The 27,510-nt window shown below is 41.2% G+C and overlaps 1 protein-coding gene across 2 annotated transcripts; it reads left to right on the top strand.

Annotated features, from left to right (window-relative positions):
- The first annotated feature begins 6,115 nt into the window (after positions 1 to 6,115).
- fdps (farnesyl diphosphate synthase (farnesyl pyrophosphate synthetase, dimethylallyltranstransferase, geranyltranstransferase)) lies at positions 6,116 to 25,631 on the top strand. 2 transcript variants are annotated; one of them, XM_061881678.1, is made up of 10 exons: positions 6,116 to 6,273; positions 6,634 to 6,786; positions 9,074 to 9,214; positions 13,861 to 13,941; positions 16,021 to 16,143; positions 16,215 to 16,303; positions 16,370 to 16,442; positions 22,027 to 22,104; positions 22,170 to 22,304; positions 25,133 to 25,631. In XM_061881678.1, the coding sequence occupies exons 1-10, from the start codon at positions 6,271 to 6,273 to the stop codon at positions 25,331 to 25,333; spliced, it is 1,077 nt and encodes a 358-aa protein (XP_061737662.1). In that variant the 5' UTR covers positions 6,116 to 6,270; the 3' UTR covers positions 25,334 to 25,631. The 2 variants fall into 2 exon arrangements, with proteins under 2 accessions (XP_061737662.1, XP_061737661.1); XM_061881677.1 differs by lacking the exon at positions 6,116 to 6,273 and having other exon boundaries at positions 6,300 to 6,786.
- Positions 25,632 to 27,510: the final 1,879 nt, after the last annotated feature.

Raw genomic sequence — 27,510 nt, 5'->3', positions numbered from 1 at the left:
AAATTGTGTTAGATGTAAATATAAACGGAATACAATGATTTGCAAATCCTTTTCAACCCATATTCAGTTGAATGCACTGCAAAGACAACATATTTGATGTTCAAACTCATTAACTTTATTTTAAAGATTAATGGCTGCAACACATGCCAAAGTAGTTGGGAAAGGGCATGTTCACCACTGTCTTACATTACATTTTATTTTAACAACACTCAATAAACGTTTGGGAACTGAGGAAACTAATTGTTGAAGCTTTGAAAGTGGAATTATTTACCATTCTTGCTTGATGTAGAGCTTCAGTCGTTCAACAGTCCGGGGTCTTCTTGTCGTATTTTACGCCTCAAAATGCGCCACACATATTCGATGGGAGACATGTCTGGACTGCAGGCGGGCCAGGAAAGTACCCGCACTCTTTTACTACGAAGCCACGCTGTTGTAACACGTGACTTGGCATTTTTTTGCTGAAATAAGCAGGGGCGTCCATGATAACGTTGCTTGGATGACAACATATGTTGCTCCAAAACCTGTATGGACCATTCAGCATTAATGGTGCCTTCACAGATGTGTAAGTTACCCATGCCTTGGGCACTAATACACCCCCATACCATCACAGATGCTGGTTTTTGAATTTTGCGTCAATAACAGTCAGGATGGTTTGCTTCCCCTTAGGTCCGGATGACACAATGTCAAATATTTTCCAAAAAGATTTGAAATGTGGACTCGTCAGACCACAGAACACTTTTCCGCTTTGTATCAGTCCATCTTAGATGATCTCGGACCCAGAGAAGCCGGCGGCGTTTCTGGATGTTGTTGATAAATGGCTTACGCTTTGCATAGTAGAGTTTTAATGGTGCCTTCACAGATGTGTAAGTTACCCATGCCTTGGGCACTAATACACCCCCATACCATCACAGATGCTGGCTTTTGAACTTTGCGCCTATAACAAACCGGATGGTTATTTTCCTCTTTGTTCCGGAGGACACCACATCCACAGTTTCCAAATATAATTTGAAATGTGGACTCGTCAGACCACAGAACACTTCTCCACTTTGCATCAGTCCATCTTAGATGATCTCGGGCCCAGAGAAGCCGGCGGCGTTCCTGGTCGTTGTTGATAAACGGCTTTTGCTTTGCATAGCAGAGTTTTAACTTGCACTTACAGATGTAGCGACCAACTGTAGTTACTGACAGTGGTTTTATGAAGTGTTCCTGAGCCCATGTGGTGATATCCTTTACACACTGGTGTCGGTTTTTGATGCGGTACCGCCTGAGGGATCAAAGGTCCTTAATATCATTGCTTATTTGCAGTGATTTCTCCAGATTCTCTGAACTTTTTGATGATTTCACGGACTTAGATGGTAAAATCCCTAAATTCCTTGCAATAGCTCGTTGAGAAATGTTATTCTAAAACTGTTCGACAATTTGCTTACAAAGTGGTGACCCTCGCCCCATCCTTGTTTGTGAATTACTTATAGCATTTCATGGAAGCTGCTTTAATACCCAATCATGGCACCCACCTGTTCCCAATTAGCCTGCACACCTGTGGGATGTTCCATATAAGTGTTTGATGAGCATTCCTCAACTTTATCAGTATTCATTGCCACCTTTCCCAACTCCTTTGTCACATGTTGCTGGCATCAAATTCTAAAGTTAATGATTATTTGCAAAGGTTTATGAGTTTGAACATCAAATATGTTTACTTTGTAGCATATTCAACTGGATTGAAAAGGATTAGCAAATCATTGTATTCCGTTTATATTTACATCTAACACAATTTCCCAACTCGTATGGAAACGGGGTTTGTATAAGAAGAGAAGGTGGATATTGCGCCACACGTGTGAAGCATATCTGCAGTCAGATTCTGTGAGATTCCGCCAACTGCACTGAGACTCTGACGACATGAGTTTCTTGCAATGAGTACGGGTCACGCAAAAGTTTGTTTTTCCTCTCCTCGGGGAAAATGTGAAAACCGGCGCACACGGTACATATTTTTGACCCATGTACATATAGACTACAAGCACTCTGGTGTTTCTACCTCCTCTTGTCTTGTTGCATTATTATTGCATTATGTCTTGCATTATTCATTTGAAGACATGTTTATCTGTATGGCCGGATGCAGCCTGAACATGAATAAATGAAGTATGACGCCTATTTTTAGGGTACGGTGTTTGGAAGTTTTAGTGACTACACTGCAATGCTGATTTTTTTTCCTCCCATTTCGTTATGTTATAGCTTTATTCCAAATTGGAAAAACTTGTATGTACATTTTCAGCAACCGACCAAGTTGCCATGCAGGCAACGTTATCATGGACGCCCCTGCTTATTTCAGCAAGACGATGCCAAGCCATGTGTTACATCAGCGTTGCTTCGTAGTGAAAGAGTGCGGGTACTAGACTGGCCTGCCTGTAGTCCAGACCTGTCTCATATTGAAAATTTGTCACTCATTATGAAGCCTAAAATACCACAACGGAGACCCAGGACTGTTGGACAACTTAAGCTGCACATCTAGGAAGAATGGAAAAGAATTCCACCTGAAAAGCTTCAAAAATTGGTCTCAGTTCCCAAACTTTTACTGAGTGTTGTTAAAAGGAAAGGCCTTGTAACACAGTGGTAAAAATGGCCCTGTGACTACTTTTTTTGCAAAATGTTTCTGCCATTAACTTCTAAGTGAATAATTATTTCAATCAATCAATCAATGTTTATTTATATAGCCCCAAATCACAAATGTCTCAAAGGACTGCACAAATCATTACGACTACAACATCCTCGGAAGAACCCACAAAAGGGCAAGGAAAACTCACACCCAGTGGGCAGGGAGAATTCACATCCAGTGGGACGCCAGTGACAATGCTGACTATGAGAAACCTTGGAGAGGACCTCAGATGTGGGCAACCCCCCCCCCCCCCCTCTAGGGGACCGAAAGCAATGGATGTCGAGCGGGTCTAACATGATACTGTGAAAGTTCAATCCATAGTGGATCCAACACAGCCGCGAGAGTTCAGTTCGAAGCGGATCCAAGACAGCAGCGAGAGTCCCGTCCACAGGAAACCATCTCAAGCGGAGGCGGATCAGCGTAGAGATGTCCCTGACCGATACAGGCGAGCGGTCCATCCTGAATATGGGTTGCAAAAAAATATATTTTAGTTTCTCAGTCCGAACATGAAATATGTTGTCTTCGCAGTCAATTCAATGGAATATACGATGAAAAGTATTTGCAAATCATTGTATTCTGTTTTTATTTGCAACTTCCACAATGTGCCAATTTCACTGGTTTTTGATTTGTATGTATGTATGTATTTGTATGAATATAAATATGTATGTACAAACCCCGTTTCCATATGAGTTGGGAAATTGTGTTAGATGTAAATATAAACGGAATACAATGATTTGCAAATCATTTTCAACCCATATTCAGTTGAATGCACTACAAAGACAACATATTTGATGTTCAAACTCATAAACTTAGTTTTTTTTTGCAAATAATAATTAACTTAGAATTTCATGGCAGCAACACGTGCCAAAGTAGTTGGGAAAGGGCATGTTCACCACTGTCTTACATCACTTTTTCTTTTAACAACACTCAATAAAGGTTTGGGAACTGAGGAAACTAATTATTGTAGCTTATAAAGTGGAATTCTTTCCCATTCTTGTTTTATGTAGAGCTTCAGTCGTTCAACAGTCCGGGATCTCCGCTGTCGTATTTTACGCTTCATAATGCGCCACACATTTTCCATGGGAGACAGGTCTGGACTGCAGGCGGGCCAGGAAAGTACCCACACTTTTTTTTACGAAGCCACGCTGTTGTAACACGTGCTGAATCTGGCTTGGCATTGTCTTGCTGAAATAAGCAGGGGCGTCCATGAAAAAGACGGCGCTTAGATGGCAGCATATGTTGTTCCAAAACCTGTATGTACCTTTCAGCATTAATGGTGCCTTCACAGATGTGTAAGTTACCCAGGCTTTGGGCACTAATGCACCCCCATACCATCACAGATGCTGGCTTTTGAAATTTGCGTCGATAAGTCTGAATGGTTCGCTTCCCCTTAGGTCCGGATGTCAAACATTTCCAAAAACAATTTGAAATCTGGACTTGTCAGACCACAGAACACTTTTCCACTTTGCATCAGTCCATATTAGATGATCTAGGGCCCAGAGAAGCCGGCGGCGTTTCTGGATGTTGTTGATAAATGGCTTTCGCTTTGCATAGTAGAGCTTTAACTTGCACTTACAGATGTAGCGATGAACTCCATTTAGTGACAGTGGTTTTCTGAAGTGTTCTTGAGCCAATGTAGTGATATCCCTTAGAGATTGATTTCGGTTTTTGATACAGTGCCGTCTGAGGGATCAAAGGTCACGGTCATTCAATGTTGGTTGCCGGCCATGCCGCTTACATGGAGTGATTTCTCCAGATTCTCTGAGCCTTTTGATGATATTATGGACCGTAGATGTTGAAATCCCTAAATTTCTTGCAATTGCACTTTGAGAAACGTTGTTCTTAAACTGTTTGACTATTTGCTCACACAGTTGTGGACAAAGGGGTGTACCTCACCCATCCGTTCTTGTAAAGGCTGAGCATTTTTTGGGAAGCTGCTTTTATACCCAATCATGGCACCCACCTGTTCCCAATTAGCCTGCACACCTGTGGGATGTTCCAAATAAGTGTTTGATGAGCATTCCTCAACTTTATCAGTATTTATTGCCACCTTTCCCAACTTCTTTGTCACGTGTTGCTAGCATCAAATCCTAAAGTTAATGATAATTTGCAAAACATTTTTTTATCAGTTTGAACATCAAATATGTTGTCTTTGTAGCATATTCAACTGAATATGGGTTGAAAAGGATTTGCAAATCATTGTATTCCATTTATATTTACATCTAACACAAATGCCCAACTCATATGGAAACGGGGTTTGTATATATGTGCAAATGTATGTATAAGTACACATATACATCAATACGTCCATATAGATGTATGTGTACTTATATATATACATGTATATGTGTATATACATATATGTATGTATAAGTGTATGTATTTGTATGTATGTATATGTACATATATATGTACTTATATGTATATATACATGTATATACATATATATTAATATACATCATGTAAATGGGTATCCATCCATCCATCCATTTCCTACCGCTTATTCCCTTTTTTTGGGGTCGCGGGGGGCGCTGGCGCCTATCTCAGCTACAATCGGGCGGAAGGCGGGGTACACCCTGGACAAGTCGCCACCTCATCGCAGGGCCAACACAGATAGACAGACAACATTCACACTCATATAAATGTGAATATATATATATATATATATATATATATATATGTATGTATGTATGTATATATATATATATATATATATATATATATATATATATATATACACACATAACACTTATATATGTGTAGTTACTTTAAATGACCTGGACCAAAGTTTTTCTTTTTTTTAGCACACTTAGCATCACTTTTGAGCTTTATGGAAACTTTTGTGACTACTTATGTACATATAACTCCTTTTTTTTTTTCATTTTTAATACATTTTCAAAAATTAAAAAATCTAGGTTATATAAATATCCAAGAGAACGATTATAACAAAATCTTTTTTTTTTTTTTTTTTAACGAAAGAGGGACATAATGCTTATACAATTTCAGCATTGTTATTATCATAATTTTAAGGAATCCCAGATACAAATTAAATAGTTCATAAAAGAAAGTGTCCATTATTCTGATCCACATTTTTTTGTCTTACAACTGCAACTAATGATTTTTCCTTGGTTTAAAATATATATAATAATAACGAGTCATTCTTTTGAACGCTTCTTTCAAAAGAACAACTCCTTAAGATCCGGCTCCCTCAAAAAAGCCATAAAATTACCACCATAATTTTACTACTAAAATCATTTTTACATTTATTTTTCTTAAAATTATCCCGCTTTATCAGTCACTCCACCAAAGCCCCTCCCCTTTCGGAACCCTATTGGCCAATGTACGTAAAAACCCATCCTGGTTCGATACAACTGACCAATAAAAACGCAGCGTGTCAACTCGAGCATCCAAATCCCCGCCCATCACTCACTATCCGCAAGGGTTGACGGGAAACTTAGTCCTACCTCTCCTCAATAAAACAGGCGCCGTCACATTTAGGACTACAATCCGCACATCCTGGTTTTAAGAGACGTTCACGATCCTTGGTTTGATTACAAATTGAAAAATCCGAGGCAAAGCAACTTTAATTTTACAGTTCCCGGAACGAGGACCGAGGGAATATGGTACGTAAAAGCGTGTGAGCGATATAAAAATAAGTGATTATAATCGTTTCCGTCTGGCTTTGGTAACAGACAAACAATTGAAGGTAGTGTCATTTAACGCTACTTTGACAAGCAGGGCAGTTGCTAGGTGTATTAGCGTCGTTGTAATACTTGCTGGAACATGACGCTAACTAACTAGAAAGTGGCGTTAAAACAATGAAATGGTGACATTAGGAGGGAGGCTTTCACGACTATTCGGGGATGAGACACTTCCTTCGCTTGCCAGTTCCTAATATGATCCGGGTTATGTGGCCGACCGTCTCTCTGTTTCGACCGCCACACCAAGCCTGTCATTGCGGTGCCTCGTCTTCGTCTCCCCAGGGAGACCGCGCTTGTAACGGGTCGCACAGCAAGAAGGCCCTGCTGTCGGATGCGGGACTCTTCGAAGCCCAGTTCCAGGAGCTGCTGCGGGAACTGACCGAGCAGGACGTCACTGATCCCGCACTGCACGACGCCCTCAACCGGCTGAAAGAGGTGACTTAACAAAAAAAAAAAAAGTTGCCAAGTCAAAAGAAATAATTAATAGATGAGATTTTCTTATTTAAACAGGGATAGCAGGTCCATTTTATGTTGTCATACTTGATCATTTTGCGGTATTGCCATATTTTTGCTGAAAGGATTTAGTAGAGAACTTTTGGTCACTAATATAAAAGCCTTGCCTGTACCGGAAGTAGCAGACGAAGTGGGCGTGACGTCACGGGTTGTGGAGCTCCTCACATTGTTTATAATCATGGCCACCAGCAGCTAGAGCGATTCAGACCAAGAACGTGACCATTTCCCCATTAATTTAAGCGAGGATGAAAGATTCCTGGATGAGGAAATTTAGAGTGAAGGACTAAAGGAAAAAAAAAAAAAAGGTGATTGCAGTGGGAGTGATTCAGATATTTTTAGACACATTTACTAGGATAATTCTGGGAAATCCCTTATCTGCCTATTGTGTTTGGATTGATTGATTGATACTTTTATTAGTAGATTGCACAGTACAGTACATATTCCGTACAATTGACCACTAAATGGTAACACCCGAATAAGTTTTTCAACTTGTTTAAGTCGGGGTCCACGTTAATCAATTCATGGTGTTGCTAGTGTTTTAGTGAGTTAAATAGTACCTGAAAGTTGGAGGGGTGTGGCCATGGGTGTGTTGACGCCAGAGTCTCTGAGGGAAGTCACGGCAGCTGCAGCAGGACAAGCTCCGCTGATGTCTCCGGTAAGATGCGACTTATTACCACAATTTTCTCAGCGAAAACTGCCGGTTGACTTGTAGTCGGGATCCGTGTTTGCTTGACCGCTCTGATCCATAGTAAAGCTTCACCTCCAGGAATTTTAAAAAAAGGAAACACCGTGTGTTTGTGTGGCTAAAGGCTAAAAGCTTCCCACCTCCATCTTTCTACTTTGACTTCTCCATTATTAATTGAACAAATTGCAAAAGATTCAACAACACAGATGTCCAGAATACTGTGGAATTATGCGATTAAAGCAGACTACTTATAGCTTGGATCGGGCTGGAAAAAAATGTCTGCTTCAACCCGAGACGTCAAACGCATTATACGAGTCGTCATACCGTGATGTTTTCAACAGGACACTTAGCGGGAAATTTAAAATTGCAATTTAGTAAACTAAAGCGGCCGTATTGGCATGTGTTGCAATGTTAATATTTCATCATTGATATACAAACTATCAGACTGCGTGGTCGCTAGTAGTGGCTTTCAGTAGGCCTTTAACATTGCAACACATGCCAGTACGGCCTTTTTAGTTTACTAAATTGCAATTTTAAATTTCCAGCGAAGTTTCCTGTTGAAAACGTCGCGGAATGATGACGCGTGCGCGTAGCGGACATGTTCTTCCGGCACCCGATCAAGGCTAAAGGTCGTCTGCTTTAATCGCATAATTACACAGTATTCTAGATGTCTGTGTTGTTGAATCTTTTGCAAATTGTTCAATTAGTAATGGAGGCGTCAAAGAAGAAAGATGTAGGTGGGAAGCGGTGTATTGGGGCCGCCTTTAGCAACACAAACACAGCCGGTGTTTCCTTGTTTACATTCCCGAAGGTGAAGCTTTACTATGGAACAGAGCGGTCAAGCGAACATGGTTCCCGACCACATGTCAACCGGCAGGTTTCGGTGTGAAAATGGTGGTAATAAGTTGGCTCTTACCGTAGACATGAGCGGAGCTTGCGTCCTCCTTCAGCTGCGGACTCTCTTACCTCCTCCCATCGGAGACACTGGCGGTCACCACACCCCTCCGACTTTCAGGTACCATATAATCTCACTAAAAAACTAGTAACACAATAAGCAGATAAGGGATTTTCCAGAATTATCCTAGTAAATGTGTCTAATAACATCTGAATCGCTCTCACTGCCCTCGCCTTTATTTTTTCTCTAGTTCTTCACTCTCACTTTCCTCATCCACAAATCTTTCATCCTCGCTCAAATTAATGGGGAAATCGTCGCTTTCTCGGTCCGAATCGCTCTCGCTGCTGGTGGCCATGATTGTAAACAATGTTCAGATGTGAGGAGCTCCACAACCCGTGACGTCATGCCCACATCATCTGCTCCTTCCGGGACAGGCAAAGCTTTTTTATTAGCGACCAAAAGTTGCGAACTTTATCATGGATGTTCTCTACTAAATCCTTTCAGCGAAAATATGGAAATATCGCGAAATGATCAAGTACGACACATAGAATGGACCTGCTATCCCCGTTTAAATAAGAAAATCTCATTTCAGTAGGCCTTTAATATGCAAGTTGTTGTTTTTTTGGTAGGTTTTGCTCTACAATGCTCCTGGAGGCAAGAGGAACCGGGGCCTGTCAGTGATTGGCTCCTTGCGGGAGCTCGTACCCCCGCCTCGGCTCACACAGGACACCGTGCAGCGCGCCCTGGTGGTCGGCTGGTGTATCGAACTGGTAAATTGGTCACAAATCTACATAAAAGGGGAAAATGCACTTTTTTATGTGACCCTAGGGCAGGGGTATCAAAAATCACGGCACGATAACTTAAAAGTAAAGACAACTTCAGATTGTTTTCTTTGTTTAACAATAGAACAAGCACATTCTGAAAATGTTTTTTATGTGGCTCTAGGGCAGGGGTATCAAACAAATTTTTAGATGGGGGGGGCCACATGAAGAAAAATCCACTCCCAAGCGGGCCGGACTGGTAAAATCACGGCACGATAACTTAAAAGTAAAGACAACTTCAGATGGTTTTCTTTGTTTAAAAATAAAACAAGCACATTCTGAAAATGTTTTTTATGTGGCCGTAGGGCAGGGATGTCAAACTCATTTTAGATGGGGGGCCACATGGAGAAAAATCTACTCCCAAGCGGGCCGGACTGGCACGATAACTTCAAAAAAAATCACGACACGATAACTTCAAAGTAAAGACAACTTCAGATAGTTTTTTTTGTTTAAAAATAGAACATGCAAATTTTGAAAATGTTTTTCTGTGGCCGTAGGGCAGGGGTATTAAATTCATGGAGAAAAAATATACTCCCAAGTGGGCCGGACTGCTAAAATCATGGCATGATAACTTAATCAGTTAAAAAGTTAAAGTACCAATGATTGTCTCACACACTTCGTGTGGTGAAATTTGTCCTCTGCATTTGACCCATTCCCTTATTCCTTTCCTGGGAGGTGAGGGGATCAGTGAGCAGCAGTGGTGGCCGCGCCCGGGAATCATTTTTCGGGATTTAACCCCCAATCCTTACCCATTTTTCTTTGTATAAAGATATAAGAAGCACATTCTGAAAATGTAAGAATCATAATGTTGTTGGGTTTTTTTTTTACACTAAGAATACTATTAACCGCAACTTTTATCTTTATTTGTCGTTATTTATACTTTCTGAATAAATTAATTAATAACGTTCATCAGTCAAATCATTGGTGTTGATTTTCAATCTATGAAGATGAAGTGTGAAGTGAATTATATTTATATAGCGCTTTTCTCTAGTGACTCAAAGCGCTTTACATAGTGAAAGATAAAAAAATATATATAAAAATCTAATTACAGAATGTTATTTATGTAGTTTGATCATTTTCCTCGACTGGTGCACTAAACATGTTTTGTTTTTTATATTTTTTTGCATATGTAGCATCATATACAAAGAATTGCTATTCCGACATCTAGTGGGCAGATTTAGAACAGCAATTTCTTTCATTCAAAAATTTTGGCTCGTTTTTATACTTAGAAAACTCATCTTATGGGTCGGCTAAAACCTGTTGGTACGTTTGATACCACTGCCCTAAGGCAAAGGTCGGCAACCGAATAAGTTGAAAGAGTCACATTGGACCAAAAATACAAAAAAATAAATGTGTCTGAAGCCGCAAAAAGTTAAAAGCCTTAAATAAACGTTATAATGAAAACAACACATTAAGTTGGTGCCTCAGAAGGTGAGATAACTCCTGGAAATTACTGTCTTAAAACTGCCAAAGGTATAGATGTGTGTGTCCAAAATAAAGGAAATGGCAGGCTTTCTTCCTCTAATGGATTTAATACAATCTTTGCAAGCTGGGTAACCAAAATGATTCCCAAGCTCGGTCACCGCTGCTGCTCACTGCTCCCCTCACCTCCCAGGGGGTGGGTCAAATGCAGAGGTTTTTTCACCACACCTAGTGTATGTTTGACTTTCAGTGGTACTTTAACTTTTAACATTTGCTGTGGTCTGGAACAACATGGTGACATTTGCTGTGGTCTGGAACAACATGACACACCATCAGAAATGCAGGCAATATTATATACATAACAAGTGTCATGAGACACTGTCAAATAAACCTACAGAGTTCACATGGAAATATAAATTAAATGCACAGAGGACATAGTAAAGGATGTCCCCCGCCTACCGCCCAAATGCAGCTGAGATAGGCTCCAGCGACCCCCTGCAACCCCAAAAGGGACAAGCGGTAGGAAATGGATGGATGGATACCTACAAACAAGGCATAATGATGCAATATTTCCACACAGCTAGCCTAAATAGCATGTTAGCATGGATTATTAGCACTCCACGCAAGTCAATTACATCAACAATGCTTACCTTTTGAGCATTCATGCACAGCATAAAACGTTTGGTGGACAAAATGAGACAAACAAGGAGTAAATAAATAAATGATAAATGGGTTGTACTTGTATAGCGCTTTTCTACCTTCAAGGTACTCAAAGCGCTTTTACACTACTTCCACATTTACCCATTCACACACACATTCACACACTGATGGAGGGAGCTGCCATGCAAGGCGCTAACCAGCACCCATAAGGCGCAAGGGTGAAGTGTCTTGCTCAGGACACAACGGACGTGACGAGGTTGGTAATAGGTGGGGATTGAACCAGGGACCCTCGTGGCAGCGACGGAAAAAGTTGTACATGTAAACCAACTACGCCGAGTTCAGGGAAGGCCAAAATTAGTAGGACAAAACGGTGCTCGCCAAATACTTGCATCAGAGAATCATGTTTAATATAAACAGTGGGATTTTTTTTTACAATTAGGGAGGTTTGTGTCATGTTGTCCTACAAAAAACATATTAAAGCAAAAATATATTTTCAACAAAGCACACCTTTGGACATTCATGCACAGCATAAAACGTTTGGTGGACAAAATGAGACAAACAAGGAGTGACATTAAACACATTATTTGTGGCAGCGAAGGATAAAGTTGTACATGTAAACCAACTACGGCGAGTTCAGGGAATGCCAAAATTAGTAGGACAAAACGGCGCTCGCCAAATACTTTCATCAGAGAATCATGTTTAATATAAACAGTGGGATTTTTTTTTTACAATTAGGGAGGTTTGTGTCATGTTGTCCTACAGAAACCATATTAAAACAAAAATATATTTTCAACAAAGCACACCTTTGGACATTCATGCACAGCATAAAACGTTTGGTGGACAAAATGAGACAAGGAGTGACATTAAACACGTCTTTGTGGCAGTGACGTAAAAAGTTGTACATGTAAACCAACTACGGCGAGTTCAGGGAAGGCCAAAATTAGTAGGACAAAACGGTGCTTGCCAAATACTTGCATCAGAGAATCATGTTTAATATAAACAGTGGGATTTTTTTTTTACAATTAGGGAGGTTTGTGTCATGTTGTCCTACAGAAACCATATTAAAACAAAAATATATTTTCAACAAAGCACACCTTTGGACATTCACGCACAGCATAAAACGTTTGGTGGACAAAATGAGACAAACAAGGAGTGACATTAAACACGTCTTTGTGGCAGCGAAGGAGAAAGTTGTACATGTAAACCAACTACGGCGAGTTCAGGGAATGCCAAAATTAGTAGGACAAAACGGCGCTCGCCAAATACTTTCATCAGAGAATCATGTTTAATATAAACAGTGGGATTTTTTTTTTACAATTAGGGAGGTTTGTGTCATGTTGTCCTACAGAAACCATATTAAAACAAAAATATATCTTCAACAAAGCACACCTTTGTGCATTCACGCACAGCATAAAACGTTTGGTGGACAAAATGAGACAAGGAGTGACATCAAACACGTCTTTGTGGCAGCGACGTAAAAAGTTGTACATGTAAACCAACTACGGCGAGTTCAGGTAACGCCAAAATCAGTAGGACAAAACAGTGCTCGCCAAATACTTTTATCAGAGAATCATGTTTAATATAAACAGTGGGATTTTTTTGTACAATTAGGGAGGTTTGTGTCATGTTGTCCTACAGAAATCATATTAAAACAAAAATATATCTTCAACAAAGCACACCTTTGTGCATTCACGCACAGCATAAAACGTTTGGTGGACAAAATGAGACAAGGAGTGACATTAAACACGTCTTTGTGGCAGTGACGTAAAAATTTGTACATGTAAACCAACTACGGCGAGTTCAGGGAACGCCAAAATCAGTAGGACAAAACAGTGCTCGCCAAATACTTACATCAGAGAATCATGTTTAATACAAACAGTGAGATTTTTTTTTTACAATTAGGGAGGTTTGTATCATGTTGTCCTCCTACAGAAACCATATTAAAACAAAAATATATTTTCAACAAAGCACACCTTTGGACATTCACGCACAGCATAAAATGTTTGGTGGACAAAATGAGACAAGGAGTGACATTAAACACGTCTTTGTGGCAGTGACGTAAAAAGTTGTACATGTAAACCAACTGCGGCGAGTTCAGGGAATGCCAAAATTAGCAGGACAAAATACTTTCATCAGAGAATCATGTTTAATACAAACAGTGGGATTTTTTTTTTTACAATTAGGGAGGTTTGTGTCATGTTGCCCTCCTACAGAAACCATATTAAAACAAAAATATATTTTTCCTCCCATCTTTTTCTATTTTCATACATTTTTGAAAAAGCTCCAAGGAGCCACTAGGACGTTGCTAAAGAGCTGCAGCTTGCCGACCCCCGCCCTAGGGCAACCATAATTGCGATGTGGCTCTTCAGTAAAAAAAAAAAAAAGTGACACTACTGCCGTAGAATTTTTCAAGACTGAAATGTGTCTGCATGTGTGAAGTACACACTGATCACATCAGTCCACACCTTGCACAAGTGTTACCCGCGCTATCTCACACCTTCTTGTGTTCCTAGCTTCAGGCCTTCTTCCTGGTAGCCGATGACATGATGGACGCGTCCGTGACCCGCAGAGGACAGCCCTGCTGGTACAAGAAGGTAAAACTCCATCTATGTCAGGGGTGTCTAACTAATTTTAGCTCAGGGGGCAGCATGGAGGAAAATCTATTACCAAGTAAGCCGGAATGGTAAAATCATGGCATGATAACTTAAAAATAAAGACAATTCCAGGACAAAACACTTCAAATTTGTTGAAAATTCTGGGGAAATTGGTGCAGCTTCAAAACCACAATGGGGCCCCATTCAGCAATAAGTTCCGAACTTTTCCTCTTATCTTTCTTCAATCAATCAATGTTTACTTATATAGCCCTAAATCACTAGTGTCTCAAAGGGCTGCACAGACCACTACGACATCCTCGGTAGGCCCACATAAGGGCAAGGAAAACTCACACCCAGTGGGACATCGGTGACAATAATGACTATGAGAACCTTGGAGAGGAGGAAAGCAATGGATGTCGAGCGGGTCTAACATGATACTGTGAAAGTTCAATCCATAATGGATCCAACACAGTCGCGAGAGTCCAGTCCAAAGCGGATTCAACACAGCAGCGAGAGTCCCGTTCACAGCGGAGCCAGCAGGAAACCATCCCAAGCGGAGGCGGATCAGCAGCGCAGAGATGTCCCCAGCCGATACACAGGCAAGCAGTACATGGCCACCGGATCGGACCGGACCCCCTCCACAAAGGAGAGTGGGACATAGAAGAAAAAGAAAAGAAACGGCAGATCAACTGGTCTAAAAAGGGAGTCTATTTAAAGGCTAGAGTATACAAATGAGTTTTAAGGTGAGACTTAAATACTTCTACTGAGGTGGCATCTCAAACTGTTACCGGGAGGGCATTCCAGAGTACTGGAGCCCGAAATGAAAAAGCTCTATAGCCCGCAGACTTTTTTTGGGCTTTGGGAATCACTAATAAGCCGGAGTCCTTTGAACGCAGATTTCTTGCCGGGACATATGGTACAATACAATTGGCAAGATAGGATGGAGCTAGACCGTGTAGTATTTTATACGTAAGTATCCGCGTTTCCGATCACACCGCTGGCGTCTGCTCCGTAGACGGCCCCCGCTGCTACTATACTCCCCTGCTTCACAGGCCGCTGGATGTAGCCGCCGCAGCACTCCCCTGCTAGTCAGCACGTCCAGCAAGCACGCGTCTATCAGTCCAAAACGGCCCGATATGTCCATATTCAGAAGTGTCTGGCGGTCGTACGTGATCACGGAGTGACCACAATGCGAGCCAGCCATGAAGTCTGCAGAACTGTCCGGCATTTCCGCCAAATGTTCCATCTTTAGCAAGAGCTCCGCAATGTCGCAGCCCTTCCGGGCGCCACCATCATGATAATCCTAGGTGATTTCCTAAGAGGAGTCCATTGAAATTCATGACGTGTTCTTAAACGGCCCAATTGTTCCCACTCGCTGTTCTTAAGTTGCTAAATGCCAAATGGTTAGCGCGTGCGTGTCTATCATAATTTGTAGGGCTGCGAATCTTTGGGTGTCCCACGATTCGATTCAATATCGATTCTTGGGGTCACAATTCGATAATATATACTTTTTTTTCGATTCGATTTAGTTCTCGATTCAAAAACGAAATTTTTCCGTTTTAAAACTATTTTGTATTCATTCAATACATAAGATTTCAGCAGGATCTACCCCAGTCTGCTGACATGCTAGCAGAGTAGTAGATTTAAAAAAAAAAAAGCTTTTATAATTGTAAAGGACAATGTTTTATCAGCTGATTGCAATAATGTACATTTGTTTTAAGTATTAAACGAACCAAAAATATGACTTATTTTATCTTTGTGAAAATATTGGACACAGTGTGTTGTCAAGCTTATGAGATGCCATGCAAGTGTAAGCCACTGTCACACTATTGTTCTTTATTTTTATAAATGTCTAATGATAATGTCAATGAGGGATTTTTAATCACTGCTATGCTGAAATTATAACTAATATTGAACATTATAGTGTTCCTCTTGCTTGGCCCCGGTATAAAACCCTTTGGTTGCCTAACAGAATTGCTATAGTGACATCCAGTGGACACATTTAAAACAGCAGTTTGACACCCCTGGTCTATGTGATGTGTTTTTTTTCACGATTGTGTTGTACTCGCTGTGTCGTAGGACGGCGTTGGCTTGGACGCCATCAACGACGCCTTCCTCCTAGAGGGCTCCATCTACAGGCTGCTGCGCCGACACTGCAGGAATCAGCCCTACTACGTCCACCTGCTGGAACTTTTCACCGAGGTACCGTCACGTTTTATATTGGGACGCATGGACCCCGAGGGCGCGCTGGACAGCATGTCGCCTTGTTGCAGACTTCCTTCCAGACTGAACTGGGTCAAGCTCTGGACCTCATGACGGCGCCGCCTGATCAGATCGACCTCAACAGATTCACCGTGGAGAGGCAAGTAGGCCGAAACCCCCGAAAGTGGACTTTGTAGGTTTATTTGACAAGTGCCCTGTCTTTCAGGTACAAAGCGATTGTGAAATATAAGACCGCCTTTTACTCCTTTTACCTCCCAGTGGCAGCAGCCATGTACATGGTAAGTGTCCTCTCTGGCTCCCACAGTTGAGTTTGTGTTTCTTTGGACCCCGCCTTCCGCCCAATTGTAGCTGAGATAGGCGCCAGCGACCCCAAAAGGGAATAAGCGGTAGAAAATGGATGGATGGAACTTGCATGCATACAACATGACTCATCACAATTTCCAGTTTTTCTATTTAACATGTTCAAAAAGGAGTTGGAAGAAGCAGAGTTTATTTAATCCTATCAATCAATCAATCCCTTGGCAAGTTTCACTGCAATAAGGCGCTTTTGGTAGCCATCCACAATCAATCAATCAATCAATCAATGTTTATTTATATAGCCCCAAATCACAAATGTCTCAAAGGACTGCACAAATCATTACGACTACAACATCCTCGGAAGAACCCACAAAAGGCCAAGGAAAACTCACACCCAGTGGGCAGGGAGAATTCACATCCAGTGGGACGCCACCAGTGACAATGCTGACTATGAGAAACCTTGGAGAGGACCTCATATGTGGGCAACCCCCCCCCCCCCCCCCCCCTCTAGGGGACCGAAAGCAATGGATGTCGAGCGGGTCTAACATGATACTGTGAAAGTTCAATCCATAGTGGCTCCAACACAGCCGCGAGAGTTCAGTTCGAAGCGGATCCAAGACAGCAGCGAGAGTCCCGTCCACAGGAAACCATCCCAAGCGGAGGCAGATCAGCAGCGTAGAGGTGTCCCCAATCGATACAGGCGAGCGGTCCATCCTGGGTCTCGACTCTGGACAATCAATCAATTAATCAATGTTTACTTATATAGCCCTAAATCACTAGTGTCTCAAAGGGCTGCACAAACCACTACGACATCCTCGGTAGGCCCACATAAGGGCAAGGAAAACTCACACCCAGTGGGACGTCGGTGACAATGATGACTATGAGAACCTTGGAGAGGAGGAAAGCAATGGATGTCGAGCGGGTCCAACATGATATTGTGAAAGTTCAATCCATAATGGATCCAACACAGTCGCGAGAGTCCAGTCCAAAGCGTATCCAACACAGCAGCGAGAGTCCCGTTCACAGCGGAGCCAGCAGGAAACCATCCCAAGCGGAGGCGGATCAGCAGCGCAGAGATGTCCCCAGCCGATACACAGGCAAGCAGTACATGGCCACCGGATCGGACCGGACCCCCTCCACAAGGGAGAGTGGGACATAGAAGAAAAAGAAAAGAAACGGCAGATCAACTGGTCTAAAAAGGGAGTCTATTTAAAGGCTAGAGTATATAAATGAGTTTTAAGGTGAGACTTAAATGCTTCTACTGAGGTGGCATCTCGAACTGTTACCGGGAGGGCATTCCAGAGTACTGGAGCCCGAACGGAAAACGCTCTATAGCCCGCAGACTTTTTTTGGGCTTTGGGAATCACTAATAAGCCGGAGTCCTTTGAACGCAGATTTCTTGCCGGGACATTTGGTACAATACAATCGGCAAGATAGGATGGAGCTAGACCGTGTAGTATTTTATACGTAAGTAGTAAAACCTTAAAGTCACATCTTAAGTGCACAGGAAGCCAGTGCAGGTGAGCCAGTACAGGTATATATGTATATAAAGGTATATACAGTACAGGCATATATGTATGTATATATGTATATAAAGGTATATACAGTACAGGCATATATGTATGTATATATGTATATAAAGGTATATACAGTACAGGCGTAATGTGATCAAACTTTCTTGTTCTTGTCAAAAGTCTAGCAGCCCGCATTTTGTACCAACTGTAATCTTTTAATGCTAGACATGGGGAGACCCGAAAATAATACGTTACAGTAATCGAGACGAGGCATAACAAACGCATGGATAATGATCTCAGCGTCGTTAGTGGACAAAATGGAGCGAATTTTAGCGATTATTATAAAATCCTACCCATTTTCCTTTACATAGCAGTTGCTAACACTTTTGTTCACTTCCTATTCTCTGTATTTATGGAGTATATTGGGAATAAACTAACAATAAAAATAAATAATTGGTGAAGTAAGTTAAATTTAATATGGTGGGATAAGTCTAGAAAATTAATAGATGGATGAAGTAAATTCCGAATGTTTATCATGGTTCTTCTTCTTTGTACTTTGCAAACACTTTAAGTTTGAATAGTTTTTTGAAGTGGATCATATTAGTACATTTTTTTGGTTTCTTTGCTTAATCCATTCCATAATTTAATTCCATATACTGAAGGTCTTAAGTGTTGTACGTGCATACAAATGTTTTAATTTAAATTATATTACTCCTTTTTTTTTTGAGAAAAAATGTTGTATATTCTTGGTTAGCAGGTTATAGTTGGCTTTGTGTGTAATTTTAGCTGTTTACAAATTCACTATAGCGGTACAGCTCGGTTGGTAGAGCGGCCGTGCCAGCAACTTGAAGGTTGCAGGTTCGATTCCCGCTTCCGCCATCCTAGTCACTGCCGTTGTGTCCTTGGGCAAGACACTTTACCCACCTGCTCCCAGTGCCACCCACACTGGTTTAAATGTAACTTAGATATTGGGTTTCACTATGTAAAGCACTTTGAGTCACTAGAGAAAAAGCGCTATATAAATATAATTCACTTCACTATGTTGTGGAATTTCAGTATTTTTGATCCAATAAATGAAGGTTTTGTATGTTCTCTAAATCCAACATTATTTATTATTCTAACTGATCTTTTTTGTAACACCGGTAGTGAATGAAGTGTACTTTTGTAATTATTTCTGCACAATAACTCCGATATGGTAACACTAGCGAGCAGTAGAGAATATGAAGTGATTTTTGGTCTAGAACATGTTTTTTTTTCACTTTTAACGCGTTTCTTGCTACTTTATGTTGTATATTTTTTATATGAGATTCCCAGTTAATATGATCATCAATCATTATAACTAGAAATTAGGTTTCATTTACTCTTTCAAATTCTATTCCGTCTATTTGTATTTTTGTTTGACTTTCTCTTCTACTGTTACCAAATAGCATTATTTTAGTATAGTCTGCTTTTGTCAAACTATTGTTAATTTCTTCTGTTATTTGTACTATCTTCTGTGTGTTCTCTCCTGAACAAAACACTGTTGTATCATCTGTGAATAATACAAACTTTAAATGTTTTGTAACTTTACAAATGTCATTTATATAGAGATTGAACATAGCATTGATCCCATTTAGCGTTGTAGATGTGTGTTCGCCTAGCTTCACGTACTTTCCTGTTTGTTAAATCACTTCTAATCCAGTTTAAGACCGCGGCGCCCCCTATAGGTTGTGGTCTAAATGTTTTGGAAGACATGCTAGCATACGTGCGATACAGTGGAACCCCGTTTTATAAATTATTTTTCGTACTTCAAAGCAAATTTCTCGATAAGAAACCATGTAAATAAGAATAATGCGTTCCTGCCCCGACAAACTCTATTCATAAGTGAAGGTTTGTACACTTTGAACACAAAATAAAGTGCTATACAGTACGGTATTTTAAATAAACATAACAAGTAACTCCCTAGTTAACTCCCTTGAAATGTCCAATAATATCGGGCTGCCAATAATGTGTTAATTCCACAGATGTATATATCGGTATCGGTTGATATCGGAAGTGGCAAAAAATCCATTATTGGTCATCTCTATTAACAAGCCAAAACAACGACAAGCTACTGTCCTTTGTATGGGGTGCACACACAAAAAAGTCTAGTTGGTGCCCTCACAAACGATCAGAAAAAAAACCTTACCTTAAACAACCATGTTGCTACATAAGTAAACATATAACAAAGTGTAATGTTTAATCAATTACTTTTATTGTCATTGTCATTGTAGTTTCCTAAAGTAGCCTTAAGCTTGACGCTCCTCTACTATCACATTCACTCCGCTTGCTGCGGCAACAACAAAACAAAACTCCAGACGTTCTTCTTCGTTTGTATGGTTTACTTGTGGTATTAATAATTCAAAACATAAAACAGTCACGATGCGGGAACAAATGGATGACAAAATAAAGAGAGTTTGTTGCGGTACTAGTTAGAATAAGTATGAGTGAGGTCAAAAAACTGTGTGGCTCGATTCCACCGCACCTGACAGCAATTACCCATGACACCTTGCGTCCAAAAAACCCCCTTACCACACAGATCCTTCCGCCATATATGCACTTAAAACAGTTACGTCATCAAATCATTTTGACAAATGTAATGATTACAATTAAAGTGAGATTTATATAATTACTCCAAGCCAGGGGTGCCCACACTTTTTCTGCAGGCGAGCTACTTTTCAATTGACCAACTCGAGGGGATCTACCTCATTTATATATATCATTTATATTTATTTATTTATGAAAGAGACATTTTTGTAAACAAGTTAAATGTGTTTAATGACAATACAAGCATGTGTAACACATATAGATGTCTTTCTTTCACAAAGACAAGAATATAAGTTGGTGTATTACCTGATTCTGATGACTTGCATTGATTGGAATCAGACAGTAATGATGATAACGCCCACATTTTCAAATGGAGGAGGAAAAAAGTTGTCCTTTCTGTACAATACCACATGAAAGTGGTTGGTTTTTGGCATCTAATTCATCCAGCTTCCATACACTTTACAAGAAAAACATTGGCGGCAAATTCCGTAGCTTGCTTGATTGACATTCACGGCACCCGAGGGTCTTGTGAGATGACGCTGGCTGCTGCCAGTTCATTATTATTAAAAAATGACAGAGAGGAAGGCGAGAAACACTTTTTATTTCAACAGACTTTCGCGCCGTCCCTTCCGTCAGAACTCTAAAGGCCGACTGCACATTTCCTATCTTCACAATAAAAGCCCTGCTTCATGCTGCCTGCGCTAACAAAATAAGAGTCTCAGAAAGCTGGCGTGCACAAGTGATGTGCACGCCAGCTCTCTGAGGGATCGCTTGTGCACGCCAGTTTTCCGAGACTCTGTATTTAGTTAGCGCAGGCAGCATGAAGCAGGGCTTTTATTGTGAAGATAGGAAATGTGCAGTCGGCCTTTAGAGTTTTGACGGAAGGTACGGCGCGGAAGTCTGTTGAAATAAAAAGTGTTTCTCGCCTTCCTCTCGGTCATATTTTCATAATAATGATCTTGCAGCAGCCAGCGTCATCTCACAAGACCCTCCGGTACCGTGAATGTCATTTAAGTGACGTCTTGGTGAAGATTGATGATCACTAATTTTTAGGTCTATTTTTTTTTAAAAGCCTGCCTGGAGATCGACTGACACACCCCCCGCGGTCGACGCTCTAAGCATTCAATATATCAACTTTCTTATCATGCAAATAAAGTAAATAGTCCCCTTTTGGCTGAATAAACATAAAGCACCTTCCATAAAATGTAAATGAACTTAAACAGTATTTAGGCTCCTACAGTCATAATAACATTTAAGTTGTAATCCAAGGCATGTTTATCTTGTCTGTAGAATGTGTTGCCGCCAAATTTGGTGGCGATTTGGCTAAACAGCCATAAGTTACTTTTTTGAGCAATAATGAGCTGTGTGAGAAATTTCAAGCCGATCTGGCTAATGGAGGTTAGTAACAGCGTCTGGGGAAAATGGTGATTGGCTGCTGTGGTTCAGGGGGAAACTTTATCAAACCTTTCTCTCCCTGTCTTCATAGGCTGGAATCGAGGATGAGGAGGAACACAAAAATGCCAAACTCATCTTACTTGAGATGGGGGAGTTCTTCCAGATACAGGTGATCACCACGACTGCGTCCGTGCTTTCACTCACACGAACATAAACAATGTGTTGTTGTTCCAGGATGATTACTTAGACTGTTACGGAGACCCTGCGGTGACGGGGAAGGTCGGCACAGACATCCAGGATAACAAATGCAGTTGGCTTGTCGTCACGGCGATGGAAGTTCTGACCGCTGACCAGAGAGCAGACTTGGAAGTGGGTTGAAATGCAGCTAAACATGTATTTTAAACAATACGCGACCCCCAAAAAGGGACAAGCGGTAGGAAATGGATGGATGGCATTTGTTTGTTATATGATGTTAATGTCCACCACGGGACAAAGGGCGCAGGAAATATGTCCAAAACACACACACAAACCTCCAAAACATGTGCGACAAGAGGAAAACAACTCATTACATTTGTAGCTCTATGTTGTTGTTTTAAAAGAAGTTTCATGAGTACAGAAAATGTAGCTTTGCACTCGGGCACATTTTAGTTTTGGCCACCCCGCTCATGTATTTGTACAAACCCCGTTTCCATATTAATTGGGAAATTGTGTTAAATGTAAATATATATTCAGTTGAATGCACTACAAAGTCAAGATATTTGATGTTCAAACTCATAAACTTTATTTTTTTTTGCAAATAATAATTAACTTAGAATTTCATGGCTGCAACACGTGCCAAAGTAGTTGGGAAAGGGCATGTTCACCACTGTGTTACATCACCTTTTCTTTTAACAACACTCAATAATCGTTTGGGAACTGAGGAAACTAATTGTTGAAGCTTTGAAAGTGGAATTCTTTCCCATTCTTGTTTGATGTAGAGCTTCAGTCGTTCAACAGTCCGGGGTCTCCGCTGTCGTGTTTTACGCTTCATAATGCGCCTCACATTTTCGATGGGAGACAGGTCTGGACTGCAGGCGGGCCAGGAAAGTACCCGCACTCTTTTACTACGAACCCACGCTGTTGTAACACGTGGCTTGGCATTGTCTTGCTGAAATAAGCAGGGGCGTCCATGATAACGTTGCTTGGATGACAACGTATGTTGTTCCAAAACCTGTATGTACCTTTCAGTATTAATGGTGCCTTCACAGATGTGTAAGTTACCCATGCCTTGGGCACTAATAGTGAAGTGAAGTGAATTATATTTACATAGCGCTTTTCTCAAGTGACTCAAAGCGCTTTACATAGTGACACCCAATATCTAAGTTACATTTAAACCAGTGTGGGTGGCACTGGGAGCAGGTGGGTAAAGTGTCTTGCCCAAGGACACAACGGCAGTAACTAGGATGGCACAAGCGGGAATCGAACCTGCAACCCTCAAGTTGCTGACACAGTCACTCGATTTTATGAGCTTAAATCGACTTTGTCTTCAGCTTCTGCCTTCTCCTCTTCCTCCTGCTGCATAACATTTAACGTCTCGTCCTGGTCGTCTTCGTCCTCCTTTGCGGGGAAGGCGGCGGTTGTCCTCCGGCGGACTCGTTAATACACCCCCATACCATCACAGATGGTGGCTTTTCAACTTTGCGCCTATAACAATCCGTATGGTTATTTTCCTCTTTGTTCCGGAGGACACCACGTCCACAGTTTCCAATTATAATTTGAAATGTGGACTCGTTAGACCACAGAACACTTCCCCACTTTGCATGAGTCCATCACAGATGAGCTCGGGCCCAGCAAAGCCGGTCAGTGTGTCTGGGTGTTGTTGATAAATGGGTTTTGCTTTGCATAGTAGAGTTTTAACTTGCACTTACAGATGTAGCGACCAACTGTAGTTACTGACAGTGGTTTTATGAAGTGTTCCTGAGCCCATGTGGTGATATCCTTTACACACTGATGTTTGTTTTTGATGCAGTACCACCAGAGGGATCAAAGGTCCGTCATATCATCGCTTACGTGCAGTGATTTCTCCAGATTCTCTGAACCTTTTGATGATTTTACGGACCGTAGATGGTAAAATCACTAAAGTCCTTGCAATAGCTCGTTGAGAAATGTTGTTCTAAAACTGTTCGACAATTTGCTTACAAAGTGGTGACCCTCGACCCATCCTTGGGGCGTTTTGGATCGAAGGTCACGGTCATTCAATGTTGGTTTCTGGCCATGCCGCTTACGTGGAGTGATTTCTCCAGATTCTCTGAACCTTTCGATGATATTATGGAGCGTAGATGTTGAAATCCCTAAATTTCTTGCAATGGCACTTTGAGAAACGTTGTTCTTTAACTGTTTGACTATTTGCTCACGAAGTTGTGGACCAACGGGTGTACCTCGCCCCATCCTTTCTTGGGAAAGCTTGAGCATTTTTTGGGAAGCTGTGTTTATACCCAATCATGGCACCCACCTGTTCCCAATTAGCCTGCACACCTGTGGGATGTTCCAAATAAGTGTTTGATGATGGCGGGTCTCTCCCTTAGAGATAGGGTGAGAAGCTCTGTCATCCGGGAGGAACTCAAAGTAAAGCCGCCGCTCCTCCACATGGAGAGGAGCCAGATGAGGTGGTTTGGACATCTGGTCAGGATGCCTCCCTAGGGAGGTGTTTAGGGCACGTCCAGCTGGTAGGAGGCCACGGGGAAGACCCAGGACACGTTGGGAAGACTATGTCCCCCGGCTGGCCTGGGAACGCCTCGGGATCCCCCGGGAAGAGCTAGACGAAGTGGCTGGGGAGAGGGAAGTCTGGGCTTCCCTGCTTAGGCTGTTGCCCCCGCGACCCGACCTCGGATAAGCGGAAGAAGATGGATGGATGAGATTCCTCAAATTTTATCAGTATGTATTGCCACCTTTCCCAACTTCTTTGTCACGTGTTGCTGGCATCAAATCCTAAAGTTAATGATTATTTGCCAAATTTGAACATCAAATATGTTGTCTTTGTAGCATATTCATCTGAAAATGCCTTGAAAAGGATTTGCGAATCATTGTATTCCGTTTATATTTACATCTATTTCCCAACTCCTATGTACATATAAAGTTGTATTCTCGACCAAACCTTAAATCATTGTTGGACGAAAAGGTTCTCTCCCCCCTAAAACCTGCGTGCACGTTCTCCTCAGGCGAGTTACGGGCAGCACGACGAGGCCAGCGTGGGAAAGGTCAAAGCGCTGTACGACGCCGTGCAGATGCCGAGCCTGTATCGCAAATACGAGGACGCCAGCTACCAGCGGCTACAGGAGCTCATCGCCCGTCACGCTCAAAACCTCCCTCACGCCGTCTTCCTCAACTTCGCCAAGAAGATCTACAAGAGGAACAAGTGAGGAGGGATGAGGGGACTATGTCACATGACTTTCTTGCAGCCCTGACTTTTTTTCTAGAAGATAGACCATGCAGGCATGTGAAGCTAGGACAGTATTTTCTCTCTCTCTCTTTATATATATATTTATGTATATATATATATATATCAATTTCTCTATCTATAGATAGATAGACAAATATACTGCAAATCCAGCCAGGCCTACCTTCTTAAATCTTTAGTTTTTTTTATTGCTTCTATTTTCTTTGCCGCCTTTTGATTAAATGTGTTAGTTTTTAATAAATAATTGTTGTAGTATATGACCTCACACTTCCACTTCTGTGAATAAACAACAATTTAGCTCGGCGGTTTAGCTCGGTTGGTGCCAGCAACTTGAGGGTTGCAGGTTCGATTCCCGCTTCCGCCATCCTAGCCACTGCCGTTGTGTCCTCGGGCAAGACACTTTACCCACCTGCTCCCAGTGCCACCCACACTGGTTTGAATGTAACTTAGATATTGGGTTTCACTATGTAAAGCGTTTTTGAGTCACTAGAGAAAAAGCGCTATATAAATATAATTCACTTCACATTTAACTTGCGATTCGTGTTTTTACTGGAGTTTCTTTTTTACTTAAAAAATTATTTGTTTTACATGCGATTTGTCGAATTTTTTTTTAATTTAAGTTCTTACTTGCTGAAAAACTTTTTTTTTTTTACTTGCGATTCAGGTTTTTTATTTGAATTTGTACATGAGCAGGAAATGAAGGAAGAGAGACATCTGCAATGTGAAATTTTACATCCCATTTTAAAAACCTTCTCATCGCCAGATTTACCCCAAATTTTCACTGGAAAATTACACAATAGCAAGCTTTTAGGTATCACATTTTGAGGATTCTATTCCATCTACCATCTTCAAGGTACAATTTTCTTACTAATACATTTAAAAATGTATTTTTGTATACATACTGTATATATTTTTATATGTATATTTTTTGTATTTACATACAAAATCCAAAACCAGTGAAGTTGGCACGTTGTGTAAATCGTAAATCAATCAATCAATCAATCAATGTTTACTTATATAACCCTAAATCACTAGTGTCTCAAAGGGCTGCACAAACCACTACGACATCCTCGGTAGGCCCACATAAGGGCAAGGAAAACTCACACCCAGTGGGACGTCGGTGACAATGATGACTATGAGAACCTTGGAGAGGAGGAAAGCAATGGATGTCGAGCGGGTCTAACATGATACTGTGAAAGTTCAATCCACAATGGATCCAACACAGTCGCGAGAGTCCAGTCCAAAGCGGATCCAACACAGCAGCGAGAGTCCCGTTCACAGCGGAGCCAGCAGGAAACCATCCCAAGCGGAGGCGGATCAGCAGCGCAGAGATGTCCCCAGTTGATACACAAGCAAGCAGTACATGGCCATCGGATCGGACCGGACCCCCTCCACAAGGGAGAGTGGGACATAGAAGAAAAAGAAAAGAAACGGCAGATCAACTGGTCTAAAAAGGGAGTCTATTTAAAGGCTAGAGTATACAAATGAGTTTTAAGGTGAGACTTAAATGCTTCTACTGAGGTGGCATCTCGAACTGTTACCGGGAGGGCATTCCAGAGTACTGGAGCCCGAACGGAAAACGCTCTACAGCCCGCAGACTTTTTTTGGGCTTTGGGAATCACTAATAAGCCGGAGTCCTTTGAAGGCAGATTTCTTGCCGGGACATATGGTACAATACAATCGGCAAGATAGGATGGAGCTAGACCGTGTAGTATTTTATACGTAAGTAGTAAAACCTTAAAGTCACATCTTAAGTGCACAGGAAGCCAGTGCAGGTGAGCCAGTACAGGTATATATGTATGTATATAAAGGTATATACAGTACAGGTATATATGTATGTATATATGTATATAAAGGTATATACAGTACAGGTATATATGTATGTATATATGTATATAAAGGTATATACAGTACAGGTATATATGTATGTATATATGTATATAAAGGTATATACAGTACAGGCGTAATGTGATCAAACTTTCTTGTTCTTGTCAAAAGTCTAGCAGCCGCATTTTGTACCATAAATAAAAACCGAATGCAATCATTTGTAAATCCTTTTCAACTTATTTTCAATTGGATAGATAGATAGATAGTACTTTATTGATTCCTTCAGGAGAGTTCCTTCAGGAAAATTTAAAA

The sequence above is a fragment of the Nerophis ophidion genome, linkage group LG21 (assembly GCF_033978795.1).
Source record: "Nerophis ophidion isolate RoL-2023_Sa linkage group LG21, RoL_Noph_v1.0, whole genome shotgun sequence".
NCBI lineage: Eukaryota > Metazoa > Chordata > Actinopteri > Syngnathiformes > Syngnathidae > Nerophis > Nerophis ophidion.
This window is presented reverse-complemented; position numbering and strand designations above follow the sequence as displayed.